This window comes from Rhamphochromis sp. 'chilingali' (assembly GCF_963969265.1).
Source record: "Rhamphochromis sp. 'chilingali' genome assembly, chromosome: 13".
Lineage (NCBI taxonomy): Eukaryota > Metazoa > Chordata > Actinopteri > Cichliformes > Cichlidae > Rhamphochromis > Rhamphochromis sp. 'chilingali'.
This window is the reverse complement of record NC_137940.1, coordinates 33,031,201-33,055,322: the sequence shown is the minus strand read 5'-3', so window position 1 is coordinate 33,055,322 and position 24,122 is coordinate 33,031,201. Positions and strand designations below refer to the sequence as shown.

The 24,122-nt window shown below is 40.7% G+C and overlaps 1 protein-coding gene across 2 annotated transcripts; it reads left to right on the top strand.

The window, feature by feature from the left end:
• The first annotated feature begins 623 nt into the window (after nucleotides 1-623).
• vegfba (vascular endothelial growth factor Ba) lies at nucleotides 624-20,993 on the top strand. 2 transcript variants are annotated; one of them, XM_080900387.1, is made up of 8 exons: nucleotides 624-1,614; nucleotides 6,835-6,886; nucleotides 6,978-7,174; nucleotides 7,258-7,331; nucleotides 7,436-7,471; nucleotides 13,689-13,775; nucleotides 15,091-15,342; nucleotides 15,799-20,993. In XM_080900387.1, exons 1-8 carry the CDS (start codon nucleotides 1,537-1,539, stop codon nucleotides 15,818-15,820), a joined length of 798 nt encoding a protein of 265 aa, XP_080756513.1. In that variant the 5' UTR covers nucleotides 624-1,536; the 3' UTR covers nucleotides 15,821-20,993. The 2 variants fall into 2 exon arrangements, with proteins under 2 accessions (XP_080756513.1, XP_080756514.1); XM_080900388.1 differs by lacking the exon at nucleotides 13,689-13,775.
• Nucleotides 20,994-24,122: the final 3,129 nt, after the last annotated feature.

Here is a 24,122-nt window from a genome sequence, read left to right as displayed (position 1 = left end):
TCATCAGCTCGTTGCTCTCAGTATGTGTTGGATTGCAGATAAGTGTGCACCAGCTGAACTCTTAAATCATTGGCATTACTTTGATTAAATACAACATTTCACTAAAGTGTAATTTTAAGGAAGTTATTCATTGAATAGAAAAGTTATAAAGAATTTAGATATTACTGTGTCACCATGATGTATTTCCTAGCAAGGACAAGGTGTTCACAAGTCAAAAACACTCTCAGGAATCAAAGTTTGGTGATTAAACACTTCTTCTTTGGCAAAACGTAATCTGTTTTAAGTATACTCTCATAGGACTACATGTTATAAGATGGCATCTTTAAATCACAGTCTTTCTTATGGATAAGTAAGAAAGCCAGTGGACAGCTGGCCCCCTTTAAAAGAAAAATGCCTCAACTGATGCGCACAACAATCACCATTTTCTAAAAATGTAATCCCCTTATTGTTTAGCCTCCATATTCACATGTAAATACTAAAATATGTCCCCTGCCACTGACACGACCTTGGTGTCCTCAATCATACTCCCCACTTACAAGAGGCCCCTGGAGGCCCCCTGACCCCCCGCTGTGGGACCAATAGAGACACCACCTGTGTGCAGTGCGCCTATCCTGTCTGGAAAAAGTTGGCAGCGCAATTTACGCTGCGTGCGTCTCAAGGGCAAACAGAAGCGAGGAAACCGATCACAGCAACAAATGAAGGTCTACCTTTCCAGACCTGCCTGTATCTTCGCTCTGACTGCTCTGCTGTAGTCACGCTGTCTGCCACAGCAGCCGAGGATGTTATTCTAGGTTTATTTATAAGGGGAGTGGGGGAAAAAACGGGAAGATGCGCCTGGAGGGGAAACGTCACATTTTCAGTAGGAGCGACGGTGTGGTGAGACTGTGACCGAGCCGGGGAGAGGAATATGCGGCACATACCCTCCGCGCGTCGGGCCAGGGCGTCGGATCTTTTCCGGATTAACGTCCTATAGCTGGATGATGCGATTTCTTTCTTCAGACACACAGGATTTGATGATCGCACCACGTTTAAGCGGGAATCTGTAGCCTGTGTAATCCCCCAGTAACGCCACCCCGGACCCCCCGGACCGGTTTCATGGGAGCCGAACCAAGAGGCGGACTGTGCTCATAATCACTACAGGAAAGCATCACTTTAAAGTTCTTTCAAGTTTCTGAAAAAAGGATAAGGATTTGGCTGCTTTGGTGCCACATTTAACATTATAAGAAAGCCATAGTTTGTGCAGGGAAGGTCATTTAAGTCTACAGTGTCTCACTAATAGAGGATTTAACTGTCATAGAGTTCATATAGAGAACTGAGTCCTAAATCATTCGAGCTAAAATGCGACACAATAAAGTTATTGTTACGACCCTGATGATGCCACCCTGGGAGTCCTTTCAGGGAAGGGAGACTGGAGAGTGAAAGCGGGATATCTGCGCCTTTATTCGGACACGGAGGCGACGCAAGGAGGACAAGCCAGCTTCTTTTTTTGGATTGGTCCAAAAAATATTTTTTGCGTGCCCCTTGGACTCCTGCACAATGGGGATTATGCTACAAGTTATTCTAGGAATGTTTCAATTCCTGCTGCTCACCAGAATACCGACTTCTCACGCCAAGGTATGTATGTATGGATCATTTGACCTACTATATATCTATATATATTCCTGGTCTGTTGGAGCCTGGTGGGAAGTTGTAACCTTGTGGAAGTTATCCTCTGGGTCAATGACACCTGTCACTTCTGGTCCCGTGGCAGAAAAACACAACGAAACCCTCCGAGATTAAACGTGGCTTTCAGTAATTACTTTAATGTGACATCCGGCTTCATTGTCTCCTCTCACACCAACATAATTCAGTGATACTTTATATAAAGCATGCTTTCTGGTGAGTGTATTGACTGTTTTGCACACTTTGGCCTGTTAAAGCTAGGTCGATTAATTATAAGCCATTCACAAGGACAGTGATTGAGTTGCCAGGTAGTGGAAAATCCTCCTCCAGCAGCGCAGTTGCTTTGTTTCTGTTAGCTTCATTCATCAAATGAAACCCTTTTGCCTTTTGGGAAGAAAAGATGGAGGACATGGGGACCAGAAAAATCAATTTGTGAGCTCATTATTATTAAAGGAGCCGTGCAATGTGTTGAACTATATGTATCTCCAAGCCCATTAGCTTAACATAAAGACTGAGAACAAAGTGAACAGCTAAGTTACCCCTGCCTACCAGTACTACTATACATTCCTAATTAACGCATCTGATCTCTTTTTGATCTATAGAAATAAATTATACATGATTATGACTGAGAGCAAGAATCTCCTGGATTCATTTATTACCAACTTACAGCAACAAAATAATGAATATTTATAAATAATAACAGATGCCGATTGCTGGAACTGTGGGTGTGTAGGCTGGGTCAGATGACAGACCTGATCCAATCTAGCCTTTCCAGCGGAAGGCCAAGCTAATGAGGGAGCTCCATGCTTACTGCGCTGACCTGAAGGGCATTAGTATGTTTTCATACATATAGGTGTGTGTGTGTGTGTGTGTGTGTGTGTGTGTGTGTGTGTGTGTGTGTGTGTGTGTGTGTGTGTGTGTGTGTGTGAATACGGACCCACTCTTAGTTATTTTATCTGTTTATCAATAGATATCAAGGTTAAAGTAATTGCTATTAAAGCAGAGCCTCTCAGCTTTAATTTAAAGATATATACATCTACATTTTTTGATTCAGGAACTGCTTTATACCCAGATGGATCCTGTTCTTTTCTTACATCGTTTCTTATATCTGGATCAATTAAGGAAGTAAAAGTTTTGGTATTTGCTTTTTGACACAACATGTGGTCAAAGGACCTCTCAATGCTAGTAAACCAGGCCATCATTAGGCTGCAAAAACAAAACGATTCCTAAAAAGAGACAGTGGAAACATCTGGAGTGGCCAAATCAAAAGCTGATTATGAGATTTCAAAAAAAAAAAAATTAAAAAAGAAGGAACTTGTGAATTTAAATAAACACACACAAGCCTACAGGAGAAAGCAGTAGTGGATGCTCACAGGATCCTTTCCATTGTAAAGGAAATGCCTTCAGAGCATGTAGAAAAGTGCAGAACAGTGTTCAGAAGGAAGGCATGTCATTATCATCAGTCTACTAAAGACTTCACAAGAGGAAATAAAGAGAGCTCTTTGCAAACAAGCCAGCGCTTCAACAGCACGTGAGAAGAAGATTTGGAGGGGCTCCAAATGATGTGAAGCATGCAACATCTGTCAAACACAGTGGAGACAGTGTGATGGCATGAACATGCATTGCTTTCAGTGCCAGTGGATCACTTGTTTTTAGAGATGAGACACAGATGTGACAGTACACAGAAGTCGTTGAATGAATTATGAAGTGTTTAGGGAAATACTGACCGCTCAGATTCAGTCAGATGTTTACAGTGGACAGAGAGACACCCAGCAGTTTGAGGGTAAAAAAAAAAAAATTGGAGTCAAACACATCAACAGATCTGATTGAACATATATTTAACTTGCTGAAGACAAAACTAAAGGCAGAAGGAATTACAAAGAGACAGCTGCAAGAGACAAGGGGAGTCACTTAAGCTAGTCATAATGAGCACTGAAAATATAGCTGCTTGTAAACTTTTTATACAACATATTTGTTCAACCCTTTGACATAGATATTAAAGTCTGCACTTTAATTAAATCTTAACTAATAAATACACAGCGGTGGCTTGCGGTGCAAAAATTATAATCTCACTATTATCTGTCAAAGTATTTTTTACGTCATTAACATAACACCAGTGCATTTCAGATGTCGTCCCAAGTGCTATCTAAAAAAACAAGAATATATTAAAGGGTGTTTTTCAGTCTGACAGCCTAAAAATGATCAATTTCTTATAGTGTGTGTGAAGTAATAAGAGTCAGGGTTGTGAGGGGGCTGGAGCCTATCCCAGCTGTTATGGGGGAAGAGTTAGTATAGAAATCATTCATAAGAAATTCTCACTGATTGCACTGGCTTGTCCCTCGATGTGGCATATGGGCTCATTTTTCCACCTACACATATAGCAGCTCCTGCCCATGCTGTGTTTTTTTATTTATGTCTGGAGGCTCGTATCAGGAACAGGCAGTGCTCTGAAGTGGATCCAACCCTGACTCTGCGGTGCTGCTCTATAGTGCATGTTTTACACGTTCGTCATCCTAGACACTACATGGCGGACACCAGTGTGCACTCGGAGAGCCTCTTCACCTGCTCACAAGGCTTTCCGCCTTCATGCTGTCTGCCTCCCTGACAGCTTATTTAAAAAGGGGGTCATCCTGCTCCTCCTGCGGTGATGAAGCTCAGTGTGGGAGAGATGGTGGTTAGGTCAAGGGCAGGGCCTTTTTCACACACATACACACACATGGCCCATCTGTACAGTGTGCACAGGGAGTTAGATGTGTTAGACAGACAGGCAGTGCCGGTGCAGATGGCTTTGGGCTGGCACTCAGGAGTGTGTGTGTCAGTCAGTGTGTGTGTGTGCCAGCTCTGTGCAGATATGGCTGCCAAAGGGAGTTAATCTTAGACTCCTCTCTAAGAATGATACAGAGAGGACACATTTACTTCAGCTCATAGTGCTTTCAAAATGGCCCCAGCATAAATCAACACTGTTCAATCAATGTGGGCCTAACCCATGTGTGTATAAGGGGGTGGATCAGTAAAAGGGGGTCAACTGGACAAAGTCTACATTCCCTTTCAAGTGGCCTTGATACAAGTAGAGTGCCATAAAATGCAGGTTCTTCTCATGTGTGTTTATGAGAGGCACAAAAAATCTTTTACAATATAATAAAAGTACTTCATTAAAAGTGCTTGATATATTTATCCCTTGTTAAGGTGACAGATAAGATCTGATTAGTCTGTTTTGTCAGCACGATTATGCAAAAACAACCAAGCCGAATTACATAAAACCCAACACAGATGGAGGTGGAGCTTGAGCAAAGCAAGAACTCGTGAAAACTTGTCTTCTTTTGCTACACTTTCTTCAAAACTGCAAAATAGTGCATGTGGTTTGGTGGTGGATAGGCTCTATCAGTGCCCTTTTTTCCAAGACCTTTTTTTGTGTTGAAGCTGCTCAGTCCATTAGTTCCCAATCAGCGCCGGGCCCCTTCAAATGCTCATTAGATTAGTCTGAGAGGTCGTGAGATGCATAAATATTTTATCGCTTTGGTCCTCAATCAGGTTTTTGAATGAGTTCATGTGGAACTGATAAAAGTCATGAACATCTGCAGAACCACAATAAGATGCTTATTTATTTATGTCAAACAGGTTGAGAAGCACTGGTTTAATATTTAATAACACTTGATATTTTTAGGATATTAATAGAAATTTGTAAGTACTATAAAATTATAACTGCAAAATGAATGGTTGAGATGAGGAAGAAGTACAATGGCGATCGTGGCTTAAGAGTTGGGAGTTCGCCTTGTAATCGGAAGGTTGTCGGTTCGAGCCCCGGCTTGGACAGTCTCGGTCGTTGTGTCCTTGGGCAAGACACTTCACCCGTTGCCTACTGGTGGTGGTCAGAGGGCCCGGTGGCGCCAGTGTCCGGCAGCCTCGCCTCTGTCAGTGTGCCCCAGGGTGGCTGTGGCTACAATGTAGCTTGCCATCACCAGTGTGTGAATGTGTGTGTGAATGGGTGGATGACTGGATATGTAAAGCGCTTTGGGGTCCTTAGGGACTAGTAAAGCGCTATATAAATACAGGCCATTTACCATATCTGCCTCTGAAAGTAGCAGAGTTAGACTGCAGGATATAGAGTTCATCAGTCAGATGTTTTCACCTCTTGCAAAAATATTTAAATTACATTACAGTTAAAGCACAGTGTTAAGGTGACAGGTGAGGTCTGAATAGTCTGTTTGTCAGCAACATAACACAAAAACAACAAAGTCAAAACCCGAGACAGAGAGAGAGGGCATGAAAAAGAGAAGAACTTGTGTTATTTTTTGTGCTCCTTTGCATCGGTTTGCTTAAAAGATGCAAAATAGCACATTGGGTTTGATTCAGGACAGGCTCTGAGTGTAATATAGACACGTAAATTTCCAGAAATGGATATCATGAGGGAATATGAAGAGAAGTGGGAGAGGGCAACAAAGTATTTCATTGATATTTAGATCAATGGGTGTCTCCAAAGCTTTGATCGGGTTTTAGCATCTCCATCATCCAGGTAAAAAATATGCGTGAAATTTGATCCTAAACATAAAACTTGCAGCCAAACACACCAAGAGACCTCACCCACACAGAAACTGCTCTCTAACAGAGGAGAGACACAACTCGTACCCTCCTTCAAAGGTATCTCTGTATCAAAGTTCAGCGGTTTCGCTTTCTTCCTGTTATTTCCCTCCACGCTTTATTGAGCTTGTCACGCTCAAACTCCAGGTGTGAAATATTGTGGTGTTCATTAACGGAAATACTTTGATCTGTTGATCTGCACCAGCACACTTTTACAACAGTGTCAAGCAAGAAGTTGCAGATAATAGCTGGAGAGTCAAATAAATGCTGTTTAGTTGATCAGTAACAGCCAATATGTGTTTTTTATCTTGGTGGACAAATTTGGGAGATAAATTTCACATTAAGTCTGATGTAATAGATAAAATGTGAACTTGAGCAATCCATGAACTTGTTTTTTAGGTTGACATAATTACATATAGTTCAGATTTACCCTGTAGATTAAAGGTTATAAGTTGATTTTTTGGTATTTTATCCTACCAACTGTATACAAATGAGTTAATTTAGTGTCTTTTAAACTGATTACTTTTCTATTTTATTTGAAACTGGAATGAAACCACTCATTGTATGACTGAGTTTGTTGCTACCTCTCTCCAGCTTGCTCACTGGCGCCCTGCCGACTCCCCCAAATCCAGAGAAGGTCGAGAAGGTATGTTTATGTTTCTACATAAACTCACGCGTCACGGAGGTGAAAGAGTAAAACAAATAAAACACAGTGTTTGTCCTTGTCTCTCCACAAGTGCGACGGTGGTTGGAGGTGTACTCGCGGAGCGGCTGCGAGCCTCGAGACACTCTGGTGGAGGTTTGGCGGGAGTTTCCAGATGAGACCCACAGCCTCTTCATCCCATCTTGTGTGTCGGTGAGGCGATGTGGCGGCTGCTGTGCTGACGAGGCTTTCGAGTGTGTACCCACGCTCACACACACAGTTACCATGGAGGTACACACGCACATGCACACACATATACAGGAAGTCTGCTCAGATGATAAATACGCACTTACTTTCTTCTGACCTGTGTGCAGCTGATGAGGACGTCCTTTATGAAGCACGAGCTCACTGAGCTGCCCTTCATCGAGCACAGCCAATGTGACTGCAGGTAATAAAAACTCACCCATCTGAGGTTCAGGCGCATACTGGATAATGCTGCTCCACTGACCTTTCATACACTTTTACAATGGCAATTTTTAAATCTGTGTGCAGGTTAAAGGAACACCTCCAGCCAACACCTACATCAAGGTAAAGAACTCCAATCTTTATCTCTGTGTTTCTGGATTCTGCTGATTATCTTAATAATGAGTAGCCGGTAGTCAGACTGGTATTTCAATTACAAGGAAAGGACATCTTGATTAAATCCAAGTAGCTATAGGCTACTGAACAGTCTTTAAAAGAAGTGCTCAGTTCTTTACCTGAAAACTTCTACTTGCTACAAAACTCCAAAATTGCAGAAAAATATCTCACCTGTGCTACGCAACAAATGTCCTTATTCACCTCATTAATGTCCTCGAAACACCAGTGTTTGCTTTCAAAGTAACAGTTATAAATGGCAAAGAATGAACATGTTGCTCAAGAATTCAAAGAGCGCGTCACATGAGACCCCAGACTGGGTTAATCCAGTTTAAGAGCACTGACATAGTCGCTCACACCTATAGCTGCTGGAAGCACCCTGACCGGGCTACATTAACTCATTAACTCCAGATTTTTGGGCCTCACTTCACAATTGTGTCCAGAGGCATGCTGGTCAAGAAGGCTCATTTGTCTCCCACTAAGCACCAGACATCCATGAATGTGATTGAGCACAATCATTTAAAAAAAAAAAAAAAGCATTCCTTTATGCCTAAATTTGGTTGAATAGTGAAAGATGAAATGTGTTTTTAGGCTCCTACAAAGACTGGAATTTAACCCCATTTCAACCATGAACTCATGTTTACCCACTGAGTAATTTTCCACAGAATAGTGGTCTTAAAAAGCTGTCTGAATGGAACATTGCCATCAAGGCTGAAATTGAATTAAAATGTGATTTGTGTCTGTTTTTTTTTTTTTGTTTGTTTGTTTTCTAAATTCAAAAGTTCACTGATTTTTGTTTTGGTGAAACGTTGTGCTGCAATACCCGTGCAACATGCACTCCAGAAATGAGTAATTAAAAAGTTACTTTTAAAGCATTGCAAAAGGCTTAAAAGGCATAATACCTGCAAATAAAAATAATTTAAAGCTAAAAATGTTAACTGTTCATTAAATTAATTTGAAAAATGAATGCAATTTAAGTTAAACATGATTGATGAATTAACTTTTTAAAAGTTAATTAGAAAATTTTTAATTGTTCATGAATTTTAAAAACATTTGTGTATCAGTTTAGAGGTAAGTTTTATGGTGACACCATAATAAAAAAAGAAGAAGAAAATCAAAGTAAGATGAAAATGTAATAGGTATAAAATCTATCATTTTAGAAAGAGTAAATAAACCTCTTACAGTTATTTGGAAGGTCAACAATCAATAAAAAATGTAGTTAATATAAAAAATCTGTGACTTTGTTTTTGTATGGGCAGTTCCCACATACTGGGAATCATGGTGTTACAGTGGTAAGCAATGTCATCTCAGAGAGATAAAGGCCTGCTGCGGGTCTTCTGTGTGGATGTTCTCCCTGTGCCTGCAGTGACTTCCTCCCACTGTCCAAAGACATGCCCGTCAGGTTAATTAATGATTCTAAACTGGTATAGATGTGTTTCCTTAAGCATCTCTGTGATAAGACTGCAGACGCGTCCAGGGTGGAACCAGCTGGGATGCTAATGTGGATAAGCAGTTGGGAAAACAGGAATGGATGGACGGATGGAGCTGAATCAGTCATGCCTTGCATGTATCAGCTCGTTGCAGCATATCATCGCTAATTATCAGCAGCTGTAGTTCAGTGAAATGTTGTGACACCTTGGATAGTACAAGTCGTCTGCATGTAAATGTGGGTGCACTGACTTTGTTCCATTAATGCAATGATTTTCTGCTGCTGCAGAGTGCCTTTAATACACCAGGCAGGGCATATTGTACTTCAGGAGATTGGTGGGGGGATCAATCCAGGGACATTGTGATTACATGGTATGGGTTTGTAATTTATTACCCAACCCCTGTCCTTGTTTTCTTACAGAACAGGGTCATGTGACAGGGTCGGGAAGGACATGTGGTGACTAACAAGACCCAGTCAGCCAGTGAATGTGGGTGTCATTATTTCTAAAAGTCTGCTTTTCCTCTCTGTGCAGACTACTAAGTAATCCCGGAGCTTTCAAAGCCAAACAGCGTCTTCAACAGTCTCTCTTTTAGAAGTCCTAAAATCAGTAAGAGTACTGTGGACACTAGGTTTGAAGCAAAAACACATTAGTGCAATAATGATCCTGTATCTGCTTGGTGATCGGAGAAAATTGCTCTTTATGTTAATGACAAAAATAAAGACGGCTTTCTGTCCAGCACGTAGGGCCAATGTCAGCTGCGGCTGACAGCTGGACGCTGTGAAAGGAGCATTTCTGCTTGATCTCTGCTTCTTGTCTGTGTGCAGGTCCAACCACACAGTCATATGATTGCATCTTTAATGTTTATGTCCTGCTGCTTCCTGTTAGGATGTGAACATAAATAAAGGATTCCAATGTATGTGTGTGTGTGTGTGTGTGTGTGTGTGTGTGTGTGTGTGTGTGTGTGTGTGTGTGTGTGTGTGTGTGTGTGTGTGTGTGTGTGTGTGTGTGCATACAGTTTTCTAAGCCTTTAAAGTTACAGGTTATGTGCCTGTTTGACTCTGTGTTTTTATGAAATTTTATATGTTCTGTGCTTTGTGTTAATACATACGAGTTCTTTCATGTGATGTTGAAAGAGTTAGCATCTGTGTGACTCTCTCCCAGCATCCCCTGGGACGGCTGGCATCCTGTTGTCACCATAGCGATGATTTTATCTCCCCTGCCATGTGGTCTCTCACAGGCTGACGGAGGAGAGTCACGCATCCCTAGTAGTAAATTAGAACTCCAAAAACAACAACAGCAGCAGCAGAGGCAACAGAGTCTGTTAATAATGTCAGGGCTAAGCTGGTAAACATGGTACAGTGCCCATAATTGGATATGATTTAATATAACAGATGGGACTGGAACAGAGGTGAGTTGAAGTTGAAAAAACTCTACAGAGCTGTAGATGCACTTTATTGAAGCCGCCAGTCCACATTAAAGTGGATTAGATTGCGCTCAGTAAATGCTGGACACTCAAAATGATAAAAACGGGTTATCAGTTGACAGTAGAGTGACAGTGACATTTTCTCACCCTGCACTGAGAGTCTGAACTAATTAATTGTTTTGTTTATGTCATGAAGTGTAGGGAGAGTAAACAGTGATTACTGGATTTTTCCATTTACTGTTTCTTTGTAAACCAGTTATGCTTTAAAAACACTGCTAAGATACCACCAGCACCGTATTGGTACAGTGACAGCTTACAAAAGAAGAGGACCCAGATACAGGACAGTCATGTATAAGTCATACAGTTAGCGAGGCAAAAGTATGCTCATGTTTGAAGATATGCTAAATGTCCAATTCTGCAAGACCAGAGAGTGTCTCAGAAGGTTCCTGGATTTAGATCTGGATCAGGATTGACTTCACATACACTAATTAGACACTTTATTAAGTATACCTTTCAGATTCAGTTTCAGATTCACTACCTTAACTGTTTGTGGCATGACAGCATCATACAGTTGGTGCAGAGTTGTCTGCTGCACATCCATGATGTGAACCTCACGTTCCATCACGTCTAAAGGTGCTCTATTAGATTGAGATCAGGTGACTGTCCAGGCCATTTGAGTACAGTGAAGTCACTGTTCAAAAGGATAATTTGAAACGATTGTTACATAATGTGTTATCCTACTGGAAGTGGATATTAGCAGATAGGTGCTATGTGTTCATAAAGGATGGACATGATGAGCAACCATCATCAGGTTGGCTGTGGTCTTTAAACAAAGTTTAACTGGTGCTAGAGGGTCTAAAGTGTGCCAAGAAAATATCCTGCACACCATTAAACCACCAGCAGTCTGAACTGTTGATAGAAGGATCCATGATGCTTATACCAGATCATCTGAATGTGGCAGCATAAGTCAAAATTCATCAGACCTCATACCTTTGGTCATGATAAGTGGTTAATTGACTTGCTGTTGCCTTCTGTCTGAAGCGGTTTGGCCGTTCTCCTCTGACCTCTGTCATCAACATTGCATTTTCACCCAGAGAATTGGATTATATTTCTCTGGAAATATTCTCTTTTTTGGGCTGTTCTCTAGAGATAATTTTGTGGTAAAATCCCAGTACATCAACAGTTTCTGAAATACTCAGACCCGTCCATCTGGCACCAATAATCGTGCCATATTCAGATTGACTTAAATCGTCTTGCTTCTACATTTTGTTTCAGTTTAAATGCATTGGGTTACAGCCATCAGATTGGCCGATTAGATATTTTCTGGAGAGTGTATAATCCTTTATTTATCCAGGTAAAATTCTTTCCAACAAGTGATTGCCCTGTACAAATCTGTATGAACAAATCTATTCATACGTTTTTGACTAATAAAAAAAAAGAAACAAACTGAAACAATAGCATAACCTCCTTAGTATCTAATAACACCAGATCAACCTCAGCAGAAGTTTTGAAGACCTTTTAACTCACGCTGTCAGATAGCCTGTTGAGTTTTAAAATGATTAACTCTGAATAATAGTGTATTAACAGAAATCCATAAAGGTTCTTAGAATTGAAAAATGTTGCAGTAAATTGAAATACTTATTTACCAACTGCAGGCTCTTTGAAAGGCATTGACCGATGTTAAACTGCAGTTCATATTAAACATATTAAAGCGGACCTATTATCCATTTCTCTCTCTCTCTCTCTCTCTTTCTCTCTCTCTCTCTTGTTAACAGCACATTTGATCTTCAGACTGCTTTAAACTCCCTGTTTCAGACATTTTTTTGAAGTCCTGGGTCTATGTGATGTCACTATGTGATGGAATATTAGGGCCACATTAAGAAAAAGTATTGTTGATAATTTTGAGAAAAAAGTCCATTGTTGTTTCAGGACAAACTGTCGCGCCTGCTGTACTCTCTACAAAATGACATGTTTGGATGAGTTAGTTAAACAAACTGATGAGCCGTCTTGTGATACAACGTACATCCTCTTTATTGCACGAGGGTGTAACCATCAATACACCCTGGATCTGTCCATTACAACCATTACAAGCCATTTTAGTTTGTCTTGAAAGTACAACTGTAACGTCCACATTTTGACTTTTTTCTTGAAATACAGCTTTGATGTTTTTCTCAAAATAGAATTACGACTTTAATCTTGAAATTTTGACTTTATTCTCAAAATAGTTGTTAAAAAATTTTTTTCTAAGTGTGGTCCTTTTACCCCTTTCTATGTCATAGAGAGGAGATATCTTTAATTCTGTAATGTTGGGCACACAGCTCTGGCTTTGAGCACAGTAGCTCCACCCACCTGCTGTTCAAACCTTGTGTTTGTGAGAGGCAGCCAATCAGAAGAAAGTTGGGCTTAACAGAAAGGCACTAACATGTCTCTTTTGACAAATGCTAAATAAATAAGGATTGTTTGGAAAGTTGTTGTAAAGTAGAGTTAAGGAGTTTGGTTTCAATGTCATATTTATCTATCTAGTGACACTGAGTGTTTGTTTTTTTTAATTTTTTCTCATGAAAAACCTTTGACCTTTGATGGTTTTATGTTTTGGTAAAGTTCTAGGTTCAAAATGTTTCCATCTCATTTTCCTTCTTGTCCTTCTGTTGCTGCCTGTTCCCCAGTCTCTATTACCATGTTTTCTTTTATGTCTTGTATCCTCTACACCTAATTATCTTGACCTTTGTTAATTAGTTTCACTTGTGTGACATTTACCAGCTGTTTCCTGTCTCTGGTTAGTCTTTTGTTTATATAAATTTATATACCCATTTAGTCTAGTTTACTTTTATGTTATTTTAGATGCTTTTCACACATCTTGTGCAGTTCTTCCTCTGTAGCATCGCACATTTAGGTCCTCTCTCCTGAAACACAACAGTGTAATGAGAATCTGAACATCACATCCCTTAATACTTAAGCCGAATGCACGTCACTAAATAATTTGGGAAATGAAAAGGACAATACCACAAATGTTTTTTGATAATATAACAATTATGTAAAGAATGATCAATATCAATAAAATATTAATTAAAATGACCCACATTGTAAATGGGTATCTTCATATCCCAGACTGTCAGATAAAGGAGCAGATCAACATTATAAAAAGTTATGAAACATTCAAAGAGTTCATCTAAGGACATATTCAGGATGTTCACTCGTTAGTTATAGGATGACTTATTTTGGTGCTTGTTCTTCCAAAAGATTCCAAAACTGAAAACCGTTCGTTTGACATTAACTCCTGTCCGTGTGGGACATTTTGTCTGTTTGGTGCTCCCAGGGCCTTTCTGAAGCCAGCAAGAAAAGGCAAGAAAAAGGAAAGAGGGAGGAAGTCCAAACAGAAGATAACTGGAGCCACCAGAGCTGCGTATGTTTACTATTCAGTGCTCGCTTTTTTTAAACTCAAATTTACTGTCGTTAAATTGTTTTTGTTCAAAATGCAAGGTTTAAGCAGGCGTTACTTGTGTCTGTCGGTGTGTATTCCGGATACTCTCAGTCTCACTGAGACTGTTTGGATTAGAGGAAAACTGGGTTATCTGGCCTCATTATTTCTGAAGGACAATTTGTTTTACAGCTGCGCAGTCAAGGTCTCTCATACACACTGGTGAACACCACAACTGCCATAATCAAAACAGTATTTAGCCAGTATTTATTCAGAAAGAAAGAAAGAAAGAAAGAAAGGACCACAAGTAGGTTGGCTTTCATGAATGAAAGATAAAAGAGTTGTTAATGTTTTCCTCTCGACTCTTTTTCATCTCCTTACCCTTCACTTTGCTGTCAGTCATTTCCGGCCTCTGGGGGCCAGAGGTGGCTCAGCTTTGGTGTGATGTCTCTCTGCACCCATCCATCATTCAAAACAGGCATTGTTCAAACTTTGGCAGGGGTGAAATCTGTGTAATTTGCTTGCAAATCCTACCTCCTCTGTCCCAGCCAGCGACAGGCGTGGTCACCGGGACAGGAACAAAGATGAGCCCTCTCTGCCTCATTAAGTAACTTCATTAAGGCCGCCAGCCTCCCGGGAAAACAGAGGCAGAAGCAGTGGCTGTTAATGGACCAAGTGATGCAGGCAACTTTCTCAAAATGAGATTTCAGAGAGGGAAAGTTCAGGGCGTCTAGAGGAGTTAACTGAAGGCCTCCTATACGAACAAAGCCATGGTAACGGGCAGATGAACAGAAAGGGGAGAAAGTTTGTTGGCAGCTTACGAACGTTATCCCACATTAGTCACACACCTCCCACACACTGCATTGTGTGGGTTAGTTTCAGACTGGCAATGTGCATGTTCAAACAAGCCTGAGATATTTCAGTCTGGACAGCTTTGGTCTGGACTGAAATATTTCTGTCGTGAAATTTTGTGCAGACATTTATGGCCTTCAGAGGATGTTGTTTGATGATCACTTGATGTTTGCACAACGAGGGGGACTTCTCATGATTTTTAAACATGACTAAATGCCTCTAATGTCTCTAATGTATCATCCAAAACTGCCATTAAAAACATTTTTAATCAGTCCAAGCTTTTAATGGTGAAAACTGAACAAAACTAAAAAATTCCCTTGGTGTTTAGTGGTAATGAGCAAACATGGAAGACATTTTAGTCTGCCACGTGTTAGCTGGCTTTCCTTAAACAGTGAATTAATCAATTCAGGATCTAACCATGCTTTTCCTAAATCCCTCTTCCATGCAGAACCCATGCTCCTCCAGTTCCTTCTGCCACATCTTTTCCTTCACCACCATCACTGCCTCCCACCAATATCTCTCCCTCCACCATTTCCTTCCCATCCCCCTCTCCTTCTCCTTCCCCCTCTCCTACGACCCGTTGTCGCCCATGCCGAAGGAGGAAGTGGGCCTTGGATTCGACGACATGCCAGTGCCGCTGCACCGTCACAGCTGAAACCTGCAGCCAAAAAGGCCGAAAGCTCAACCCTCGTCGCTGCAAGTCGGTCCCTTTTTTTTTTTCTTTCTTACAAAAAAACCTAACAAGAAAAGTTTTCCTTATCATGCATGATTGCAATTTAGACACAATATGTGGATAATACACAAAAGATACATGGGATGTCCATTGCTCCAAAGAAGCAGCCCTTTAGAAATGTAGAATTTCAGGTCATACTGAATAGTTATAACTAAAAAAATAGCATTCATTGCCGTATCAAAGCTTATCTCAGAGCAGCTGAAATTTGAGTGCATACAGATGTTTAAATGACTTTGAAAAAGACTCTTAATCCCAGATAGCTCCTTATGTGGGTATATTTGACAGAGAAGTTGTTTTAAACAAACAAAATATAAAAAAAAAATGTACATGCTGCCTTTATAACCACACTCAAATGTCAGACTGAATCCTGTCAGGGACGTTTTTGCGCTGAAACCTTCCTCTTTTAATTGTTTACTGCTCTAGGTGTGAAGCCATGAGGACTTGATGTGTCCGCCCATATTCTTTTTTCGCCTCCATCTCTCTACCAAATCCCTGTCGTTTCATCGCCCACCCTCAGCATCAGTGCCATAGACCATACAGACACTTGGAAAGGCGGCGTCTCAAACTGAGGGGAAGCACACAGAAGAACCTGTAGCAGAGCTCCAGTAAAGCAACAAGTTCATCATCACTGCATACATCTGCTGTGTGCAAACATCTTTCCGCCTCCGTTCTTCTGTGGGAAAGATTCTATCAGTCTGCATGTACATGGCGTGTGCTGACACGTAGCGTCGCAAAACACATCCAATCAGTGGAGGATGAAAGTGGCAACTTTGAGAGGCATGGGAATAGACAGAGAAAATCTTTCTCGGTGTACACAAGCCTGCAGGGGAACGCGCTGCGCTGTTATTTCGGAGGCTGGACTCCGGGAAGTTCCTTTCACCTGCGATTAAACTTGTAAACACAAGAGAATAGTGGAAACGAGAGCTATTATACTCCATGAGAACAACGCGGATGCAGAGGAGTCTTACACAGGTGTCCTCGCAAGGAAGCTGCACATGACAGATTCCAGGGTTAAGTCGAGGCCAGTATTTTGCAGAGGATTAAGGAAACAACAGCAACAGATTACTGATGGACACATACTCACATACAACAGACATACAAGAGTGACATAGGACATGCACATGAACTGGCACCCCAGTGTGCGTGGACCTATAGTTTAGCTGAATGCCCAGATGAAGTATATCTGTGTGGTCTCCCCAGTGAAAGACCCAGATGGGTTAACCGTGCAGCCGCTCTCCCTTTTATTCAAAGCTGGCTCTCCAAGGCGCTTTCCAGCATTTGTTTAATTTCGGCCTTTTGTCTCCGTCTTTCCTCGGTTCCTCGATTGAAAGGAGCCGCATCGCCTTGCTTTGCCTCTCTTTGAGGCAGTGAGGAGAATGACAATAATGAGGCATGGCGGCTGTCCACTGCTTCGCACACACACACAGATTCACACTTATAATACCAGGAACACAGATGACACACACACACACACACTCACATACAGACACAGCTTCAGCACACACATGCAATGTGAATTGAATGCAGGTAGTCATAAGCTTTTGTTTGTGCAACACCAAGTGTGCAAATATATGTGAGTTGTTTATTTGCAATTTACTGCAAAATCTTCACTGAGTATTGTATTACTTGCCTCTGTTTTATATGTTATTATAATTCTGTTGAGTTGATTTGAAAGATATTCTATATTGCAGAAGTTTTCTTTGTTTTTTGTTTTTTTGTTGGGTTTTTTTCCGTTTTCATCTTTAATCTGCGTCTGTCACACTGGGTGGCCAGCTAATACCCAAATGTATTGAATTGAAACAGAGAAAACTCACACGGGCCACAAATGTGTGAGTCTCACACACACAAAACTCACACAGAAGAGATGGGTGCAGAGACGATACATCATAATGTGTAATTCAGACAGTCAGTGGGGCAATGTTGTCGGCAACACAGAGAAACCAAGCAAATATCCGTCCCCAGTGCAGTGAAAGAAAAACACGGCTGTTGTTGTTGCGTGTTAGAGCCAGGATGGAAAGAGTGTTATTCAGCTGGAACATAACTTGTTTATATTCTGACTGAATCTCTCGGTCTAACTCCATGTTGGTTCATTGCTGCTGGGTGGGAACAGGGATTTGAACCATGCCTGCTTCAGAAAGGACGAGGTCTTGAGCAGCTTGTCAGTCATTGTGAAGAGCTAAAGCCCTGAGCTCTGATGGCCTAAAGTGGCAGGTCATTGAGTTTAAAACCCTGTTTGACACCCATTCACAGCCTGTGTGCTGTGTTAAATTCTACTGAGAGCTAGTGAGCTCTCAGCGCCATGGGAAACGGTAGCTTTGAAACTCCTCGATTCATGTCTTTACTCTGTCCCATGATTCATACAATCCTGCCAGTTGAGGAATAGTCACCCTGAAACAGCGTGCAGTCCAGAGTGTGAATTATTTATGTGTCAGCCTTGATGCAACTTGCATCAGTGGCTGCTGTGATAAGCTTTGTATTTATACTCTCCTTGGATGAGATTACTTTTTTTTGCGCTCGAGTTCATTGTTCAGTGTTTATTACTGTCAATCAATGCTTAAATCACTACCTCTATATCATAACATATTAATGACCAAGTATTAGAGCATTATTGTTACTTTCTCTGTGATATTTCAGACCTCGTCTTAAGATGATGATAGTTTTAGCAATAAACATTGTCTCAGCTGAGACTTGGAGCTGCAGCAGATCTGCAGTGGTCATCACTGGTTTAGAGGGACCTATAGGAGTTTTTATGAAAGGAGAGTTGGACTGGTCCTTTGAGTGCAGACCAGACACTGTGTGATGATGTGCAAACAGGACATGGTTTCCCAAAGCTTTTGTTACCTCAAACTGCTACTGAAATTATAGGAATATTTTGACATTTTGGGAAATACACGAGTTGGATGAGACGATTGTTCCTGCTCTCTGTGCAATCAAAATAAATACAGAGGGGAATAGCCTGTGTCCAGAGGTAAATCGACCTCACTATGGTCTTTGTACAGTTTTACTACACAACATGCTTGAAAGGGTCCGCACTAATAGATTATTTTTTACTTCTGGACCTGTTCAAACCATCTGTTTATGTCACTTTTTAATCTTTAATCAAAACTACTTTGTTTTTGCTATTGGATGGAGATGGTGAAATATCTTATTATCTCCACGTAGACAAAAAAGCACAATTTTTTATTTTAAAAAAAAAAGGTCATTCCCAACAAGACACTTCCACAGGGGCTTGGAGTATGTGGATTGATAAACTTAAGTAATCTGGAAATAAATGAGCAAATGTAACAGTAATTTTAATTTAATTTAACAAAACCACGAGTGAACCATGACTGAAGTTACCAGTTAACCTAAAAGTAATGGATGAGCAGTAGAAAGAGAATTCATAACATATTAAAAGAGATAAGTTACTTGTTAAAACATGAAAACATGGTTGGAAAAAGTGACGTAAAATTGTAAGGTGATAGTGTGGAGAAATGTGAAGTATTAAATTGGACATTAGCTAAATAAAAATATGGTTACCCATTAAAACGTGAGCTACTGGTATAGATTAACATAACACAAATATCTAATCAGCCAATCACATGGCAGCAGGTCGAAGCTTTTAGGCATGCATTTGAAGTTAACACTGGAAATCATTCTTCTTTTTAATAATGGTGTGAAAAAAAGAAAATATCCAGTGAGCTGCAGTTCTCTGTGTGAAAATGCCTTGTTGATGACGGTGTCAGAGGAGAATGACCAAACCAGTTCTAGCAGAAGGTAACAGCAACTTAATTAACCACTAATTATGACCAAGGGTATGCAGAAGAGCATCTCGGTAGCAGAAGACCACAGGATGCCATTTCTGTCAACTAAAACAGGAAGCTAAGGCTTTATTTTGAACAGGTGTAGTGAAATCAAGCAATTGAAGACTGGAAAAATGTTGCCTGGACTGATGAGTCTTGATTTCTCCTGCCACGTTCTAATGGGAGGGTCAGAATTTGGTGTAAACAACATGAAACCATAGAGCCTGCCTACCTTGTATCATGACTCAGGCTGATGGTAGTGATTTAATTGTGTGGGCATTATTTTCTTGGCAAACTCTGGTTCCATTAGTCCCAACTGAGTATTATTTAAGCCTTATTATTCAGCCTGCCCGAGTATTATTGCTGACCATGTCCATCCCTTTGTGACCACAGTGTACCCATCTACTAATACCTGCTTCCAGCAGGAAAACATGCCATTTAACAAAGTTCAGATCGCCTCAACCTGGTATCCTGAAGCAGGCAATGAGTTCACTGGACTCAGATGGCATCCGGTCATCAGATCTCAATCCAATAGAGCACCTTTGGGATGGGCATCCAATTCTATCATGTCAATATGGAGCAAAATCTCTGAGAAATGTTTCCAGCATATTTTTTGATTCTGTGCTATGAAGACAATTCTGAAGACAAAAGGGAGTCAAATTCAGTACTAGTGAGATGAGTGCCAGTGAATGTTGCTAGTAGCTAAAAGTAGTGGTTGAAATAAACTAATACTGCATATACTAGCAAGTAACCACAAAAGATAAATCATGAGGTGAATGTAATTCCTCAGACGTAGTCCATATCCAGTTTATTACAGAAGTGCTTAATACAGGAGATACAGTAAAGGTTCGGAAGCAGTGTTTCAAAGTATTCTTCTAAACTCATCCGTGGCTATTTCTGTCCATCCATTTTTTATTTGCAAGCACTGATACTTCTTCTCCGGTCTTCATTTATTAATAATAGGGAACAAAATGTGCCTGGTGACTGAGGAGACAAATGTTTTGGGAAACCTAAGAGTCCAGGAACCTCAGTACAGATTACATATACTGTAGATTAGTCCAGTGGTGAAAACAATGAGCAAATGGACTCCAGTCATGCAGACATGTGTGACTATTTAACATCATTCCACCCACGGGAGTTGTGGTGCTGAGATATCTTTTTGGGTGCCACTCGGGCTCCAAATGTTATTTCTTGTGACCAAATTTTCCTTTGTCAAAATATTAATTCTGAACAATAAAAGCAACAACAGCTCCCGCATGTACTTGCTGCTGTTATTTCAGCATTACAACTCTTTAACCTGTAACACCTGGAAATATTAATATCGTGTTCAGATGTCCTGTGTGAGCATTAAACATCAGTGTGCTTTGTATCTGCACAGTCTACATCGTACTGTTAGCCCTGTTCTAGCCTCCGGTGTCTTAGTGGCCTATAGATACCCCCTACTAACTATATAACTTTTATAATCTCTAATATCCTGCCATAACTATGTGTATGACGTAGTGCATACTCTAGAAATGTATTTGTTACTTCATTTGTATTGCTGTACCTTGCAACGAATCTCTTCTCTGCAAATACATTGTAATACTGTAGCCTACGTATAGAAAATGAAACTACACTCTTTTTTTTGCTGCTACACCATTTGTGCCCTTTTAATATGTCTTTGTAGAAAACAATGCAGTTTTATGTTTCATGTATTAGCATATAAATGCCAATTAATCGATTTTAATGTCCACATTAAAGTGTATACTACATCATCAAATATATTCAACATGATACCAGGATACAGCCGTGATGTTACAGATGTGATTAAAGGAAATGTCTTATTTTTCATAAAAACCTCCGCTTTCCTTGTCTAACCGATGTCCCCGCGCTTTGACCTCATCCCCCGCTGCCTCTCCTCTCCTCCAACCGTCCCATGTTTTTCTTTTGTTTTAATCCCTCAGTTGACGGTAATGAAAGATAAACAGGCATTTTTCATTACAGTGCCACCCAGGGAGTTGGTTGCAAAGACAAAACTGCGTATGTGATGTGACGCGGTGTTGTGAGACATAATATTGTTCTCTCACCTCCTCTCATCTGTGCTGCTGAGTCAGAAGCTGGGGAAGTACAAAGGTGTGCACAGTCCCACACTGTCTGAGTGGAAAATTACACAGGAGGTACTTGCACCTACTTGAGCAGTTTGATTTTATGATGTTTTACTGATTTGTCAGTGAGTCTGTTTAGTTGTGGCCCCAGCAAAGATACTCCAGGAGTTTGTGCTTGCAAGTGTGTAAGAGGCTCTGAGGGGAGATTTTGTGTGTGCATTCTGTGCACATACCTGTCTGCAGCCCTGCTGGTGGTTACTGTGCCTTTCGCCCCCTGACATTTGTGATAAAGATGATGAAATATGCTGGGAATGTTATGTTCAGTGCCTCATTAGAATATTTCATCATACAGAGCAGACTTCAGACCTGAGGCTGGGGATAATGTTAATATAGCTCGTCCGTATCTCATTCTGTACATTTATAGTCACGTCTAAGAGACTTAGTTTTGTTGATTGATGCAGTGCGTGTGTTAAACTTTCACATCTCTTTGTGAACTGCAGATGGATCTCACAGGATCTGCTTTGAGGAAGAGGGAAGGAAAGGAGAGGAAAGACTGGAGAAGAGAATATCTACGTACTGCTGCCAACCTATCTGTCGAAGGGCATAATGCCAAGACTAAATATAGCAGCAAGATTAGTGAGACGGAGAGGGAAAGAGAAAAAGGATAGAGTGAGTCATGAATTTCGATGCACAAAATCCTCAAAAGCGTTTTTTAAAAAGCCACTTGCTCATCAAAACCTGCAAAAACGTTATGAAATGTGCAGTGAGTGCATGTACAATTTATATATTAACTTGACTTCTTGCGTGTTTTCAGCCAGTAGCTACGTGTCTCTCGCTCCATCACTCTGCAGCCGTCACTTTGTCCCTGCCAGTCTTTTCTCCTGTATCAGGCCTTCCTGTATTTTTCCACCTTGCTTTTCTCTGCATTTGGCGTCATTGTTTTTCTAATAACACCAGCCATGGTTTCCTCCCTGCTTTTGTAGCAGCAGCTGTGTTCAAGCAGGTACTGGACGCTATCTGGCCTGTGAGTATTGTGTGTGTTGTTAGATGGTATCAGTTCTCCTGTGTATGTGAGAGAAACATAGATCAAAAAAAAAAGAGTGAGATTTAGCTCAGTATGTGCAGGGTAAAGAAGATTCCTGTGTGCTTCTGTCGCTCTGATGATCTGACAGGAAAGTGAGTGATTTTTTTAAAGTCTCTTGTGAACACAAATAACTTTTTTCATTTTACAGAATAAACAAACTCTGTTATCTTCAACAGAAACATGGATCCACAGACCTTGTCTTTCTCACTCCAGTGAAGGACATCATGCTTGATAAAAGATTTACGGCTCTTGTAACTACATGGGAAACAGTTTGCATGCAGCTAGGCTGGGAATATAGCAGAAGGATGGTTGTGTTATGAGGAAGTTTAAGTCCTCTTGACTTTGAAAATATACTTTGGTGTCCCTGTGACCAAAGTAATGTGTTATCATGCTAACATGTCCCAGTTATCACTAAAAACTATGTGTAGCAAAAGCTGTTGGGAATGTTTTTAGCTTAAGTACTGGACAAATAAATATAGATTAATGAGTTATTGCAAATAAACTTAAGGGGAATGACAGGATTTCACCACAGAAATTGAAAGACTGCTTGCATGTTCATTCAGGACCATCAAAAAGTATAAAGGTTTTTAAAAATACAAACAATATAACAAAATGTATGATACAATTAAATGTAGCTTAGCAGTGAATGCAATACATACAAAAAAGAAAAAGAAATCACAAAGAGAAGGGAGTGTTTTTTCAGGAGAAACTGTTCTGTCCTGATAAGGGGCTGCTCCCTCCATCAAAGGAGATTAAAACACATAATACAGTCATATTTCAAAGTGGGAGGAAGCAATCCATTTGGTGATTAAAACCGAGGTATAAAAGGTGAACGAGGTCTTGCTGTAGTAGCTGGAGGGTCGCAGGTTGGGGTTTGCGGTTGGGGGTCTAACAGGTAAATGGGAGAGAACATAGTTGTGGTCTGGGCATGCTTGATCCCGTCAGGCGGAGGATGCGGGTACCAGTAGGCATGAGAGGAGATCAGAGAGCCTGCTGGATGTTATCTCGTTCTTTCCATACCATACCTGCAGGCCGGTCGAATCACCTGAGGCAGCAGCCAATCATCTTCCGTGTCTCTCTGTCTGCTCTGTCAATCTCCACTCGCAGAAACTTCAGGATTTAATTTTTCCTTCAGCATTTAAGCGTAACCGCGCCATGTCTTCTTTGACTCTTAAGTTAAAGAAAATCATTGTATCTCTATAATTGTGTGAATTTGTCTCAGGACCTCTTAAAAAAACATCTGGTTGTTAACACGTCTAAAATTTAGGTAAACACAACCTCAAATGAACAACAGAAGTAACATATTACACTGTGTCGTTATGCAGAATCAATGCATGAAAAAATAAATCAAGGGTGTGCTGCTAATCATATGACCTTGGTTAAGGTATCATCAGTTCTGGAGCATTCAGGTGTTTGTTAGCACAACACAATAAGGGCAGGCATCAGCAATTGGCTTAAAGAAGCATTTGGTGCCAGTAATAAGGCCATTTCCAAACAATTTGAAGTCCAAAATTCTCCAGCAAGAAAAATTTTTCATCCACAAGTGGAAAAAAAAATCAAAACGGCTGCAAGTCTTCTCAGGAGTGGACATCCCAGTGAACAAGCCCCAAGGTCAGACTGTGCAATACTCAGAAACTGCAAAAAAGCCAAGAGCTACATCTGAGATTCTACTGGCCCCAGTTAGCAAGTTTAATGTTAAAGTTCATGACAGCACAATTAGAAAAAGGCTGAATAAATGTGGCTTGTTTGGAAGGCTTGCCAACAGAAAGGCTCTTGTCTTTGAAAAGAACATGGCAG

Excerpts from the sequence above, each read along its gene's own strand:
- vegfba (XM_080900387.1), top strand. The coding sequence starts at position 1,537 with ATGGGGATTATGCTACAAGTTATTCTAGGAATGTTTCAATTCCTGCTG. Across the intron at positions 13,776-15,090 it reads ACTGGAGCCACCAGAGCTGC|AACCCATGCTCCTCCAGTTC; the intron begins GTATGTTTACTA and ends TCTTCCATGCAG. Across the intron at positions 15,343-15,798 it reads CTCAACCCTCGTCGCTGCAA|GTGTGAAGCCATGAGGACTT; the intron begins GTCGGTCCCTTT and ends TTACTGCTCTAG.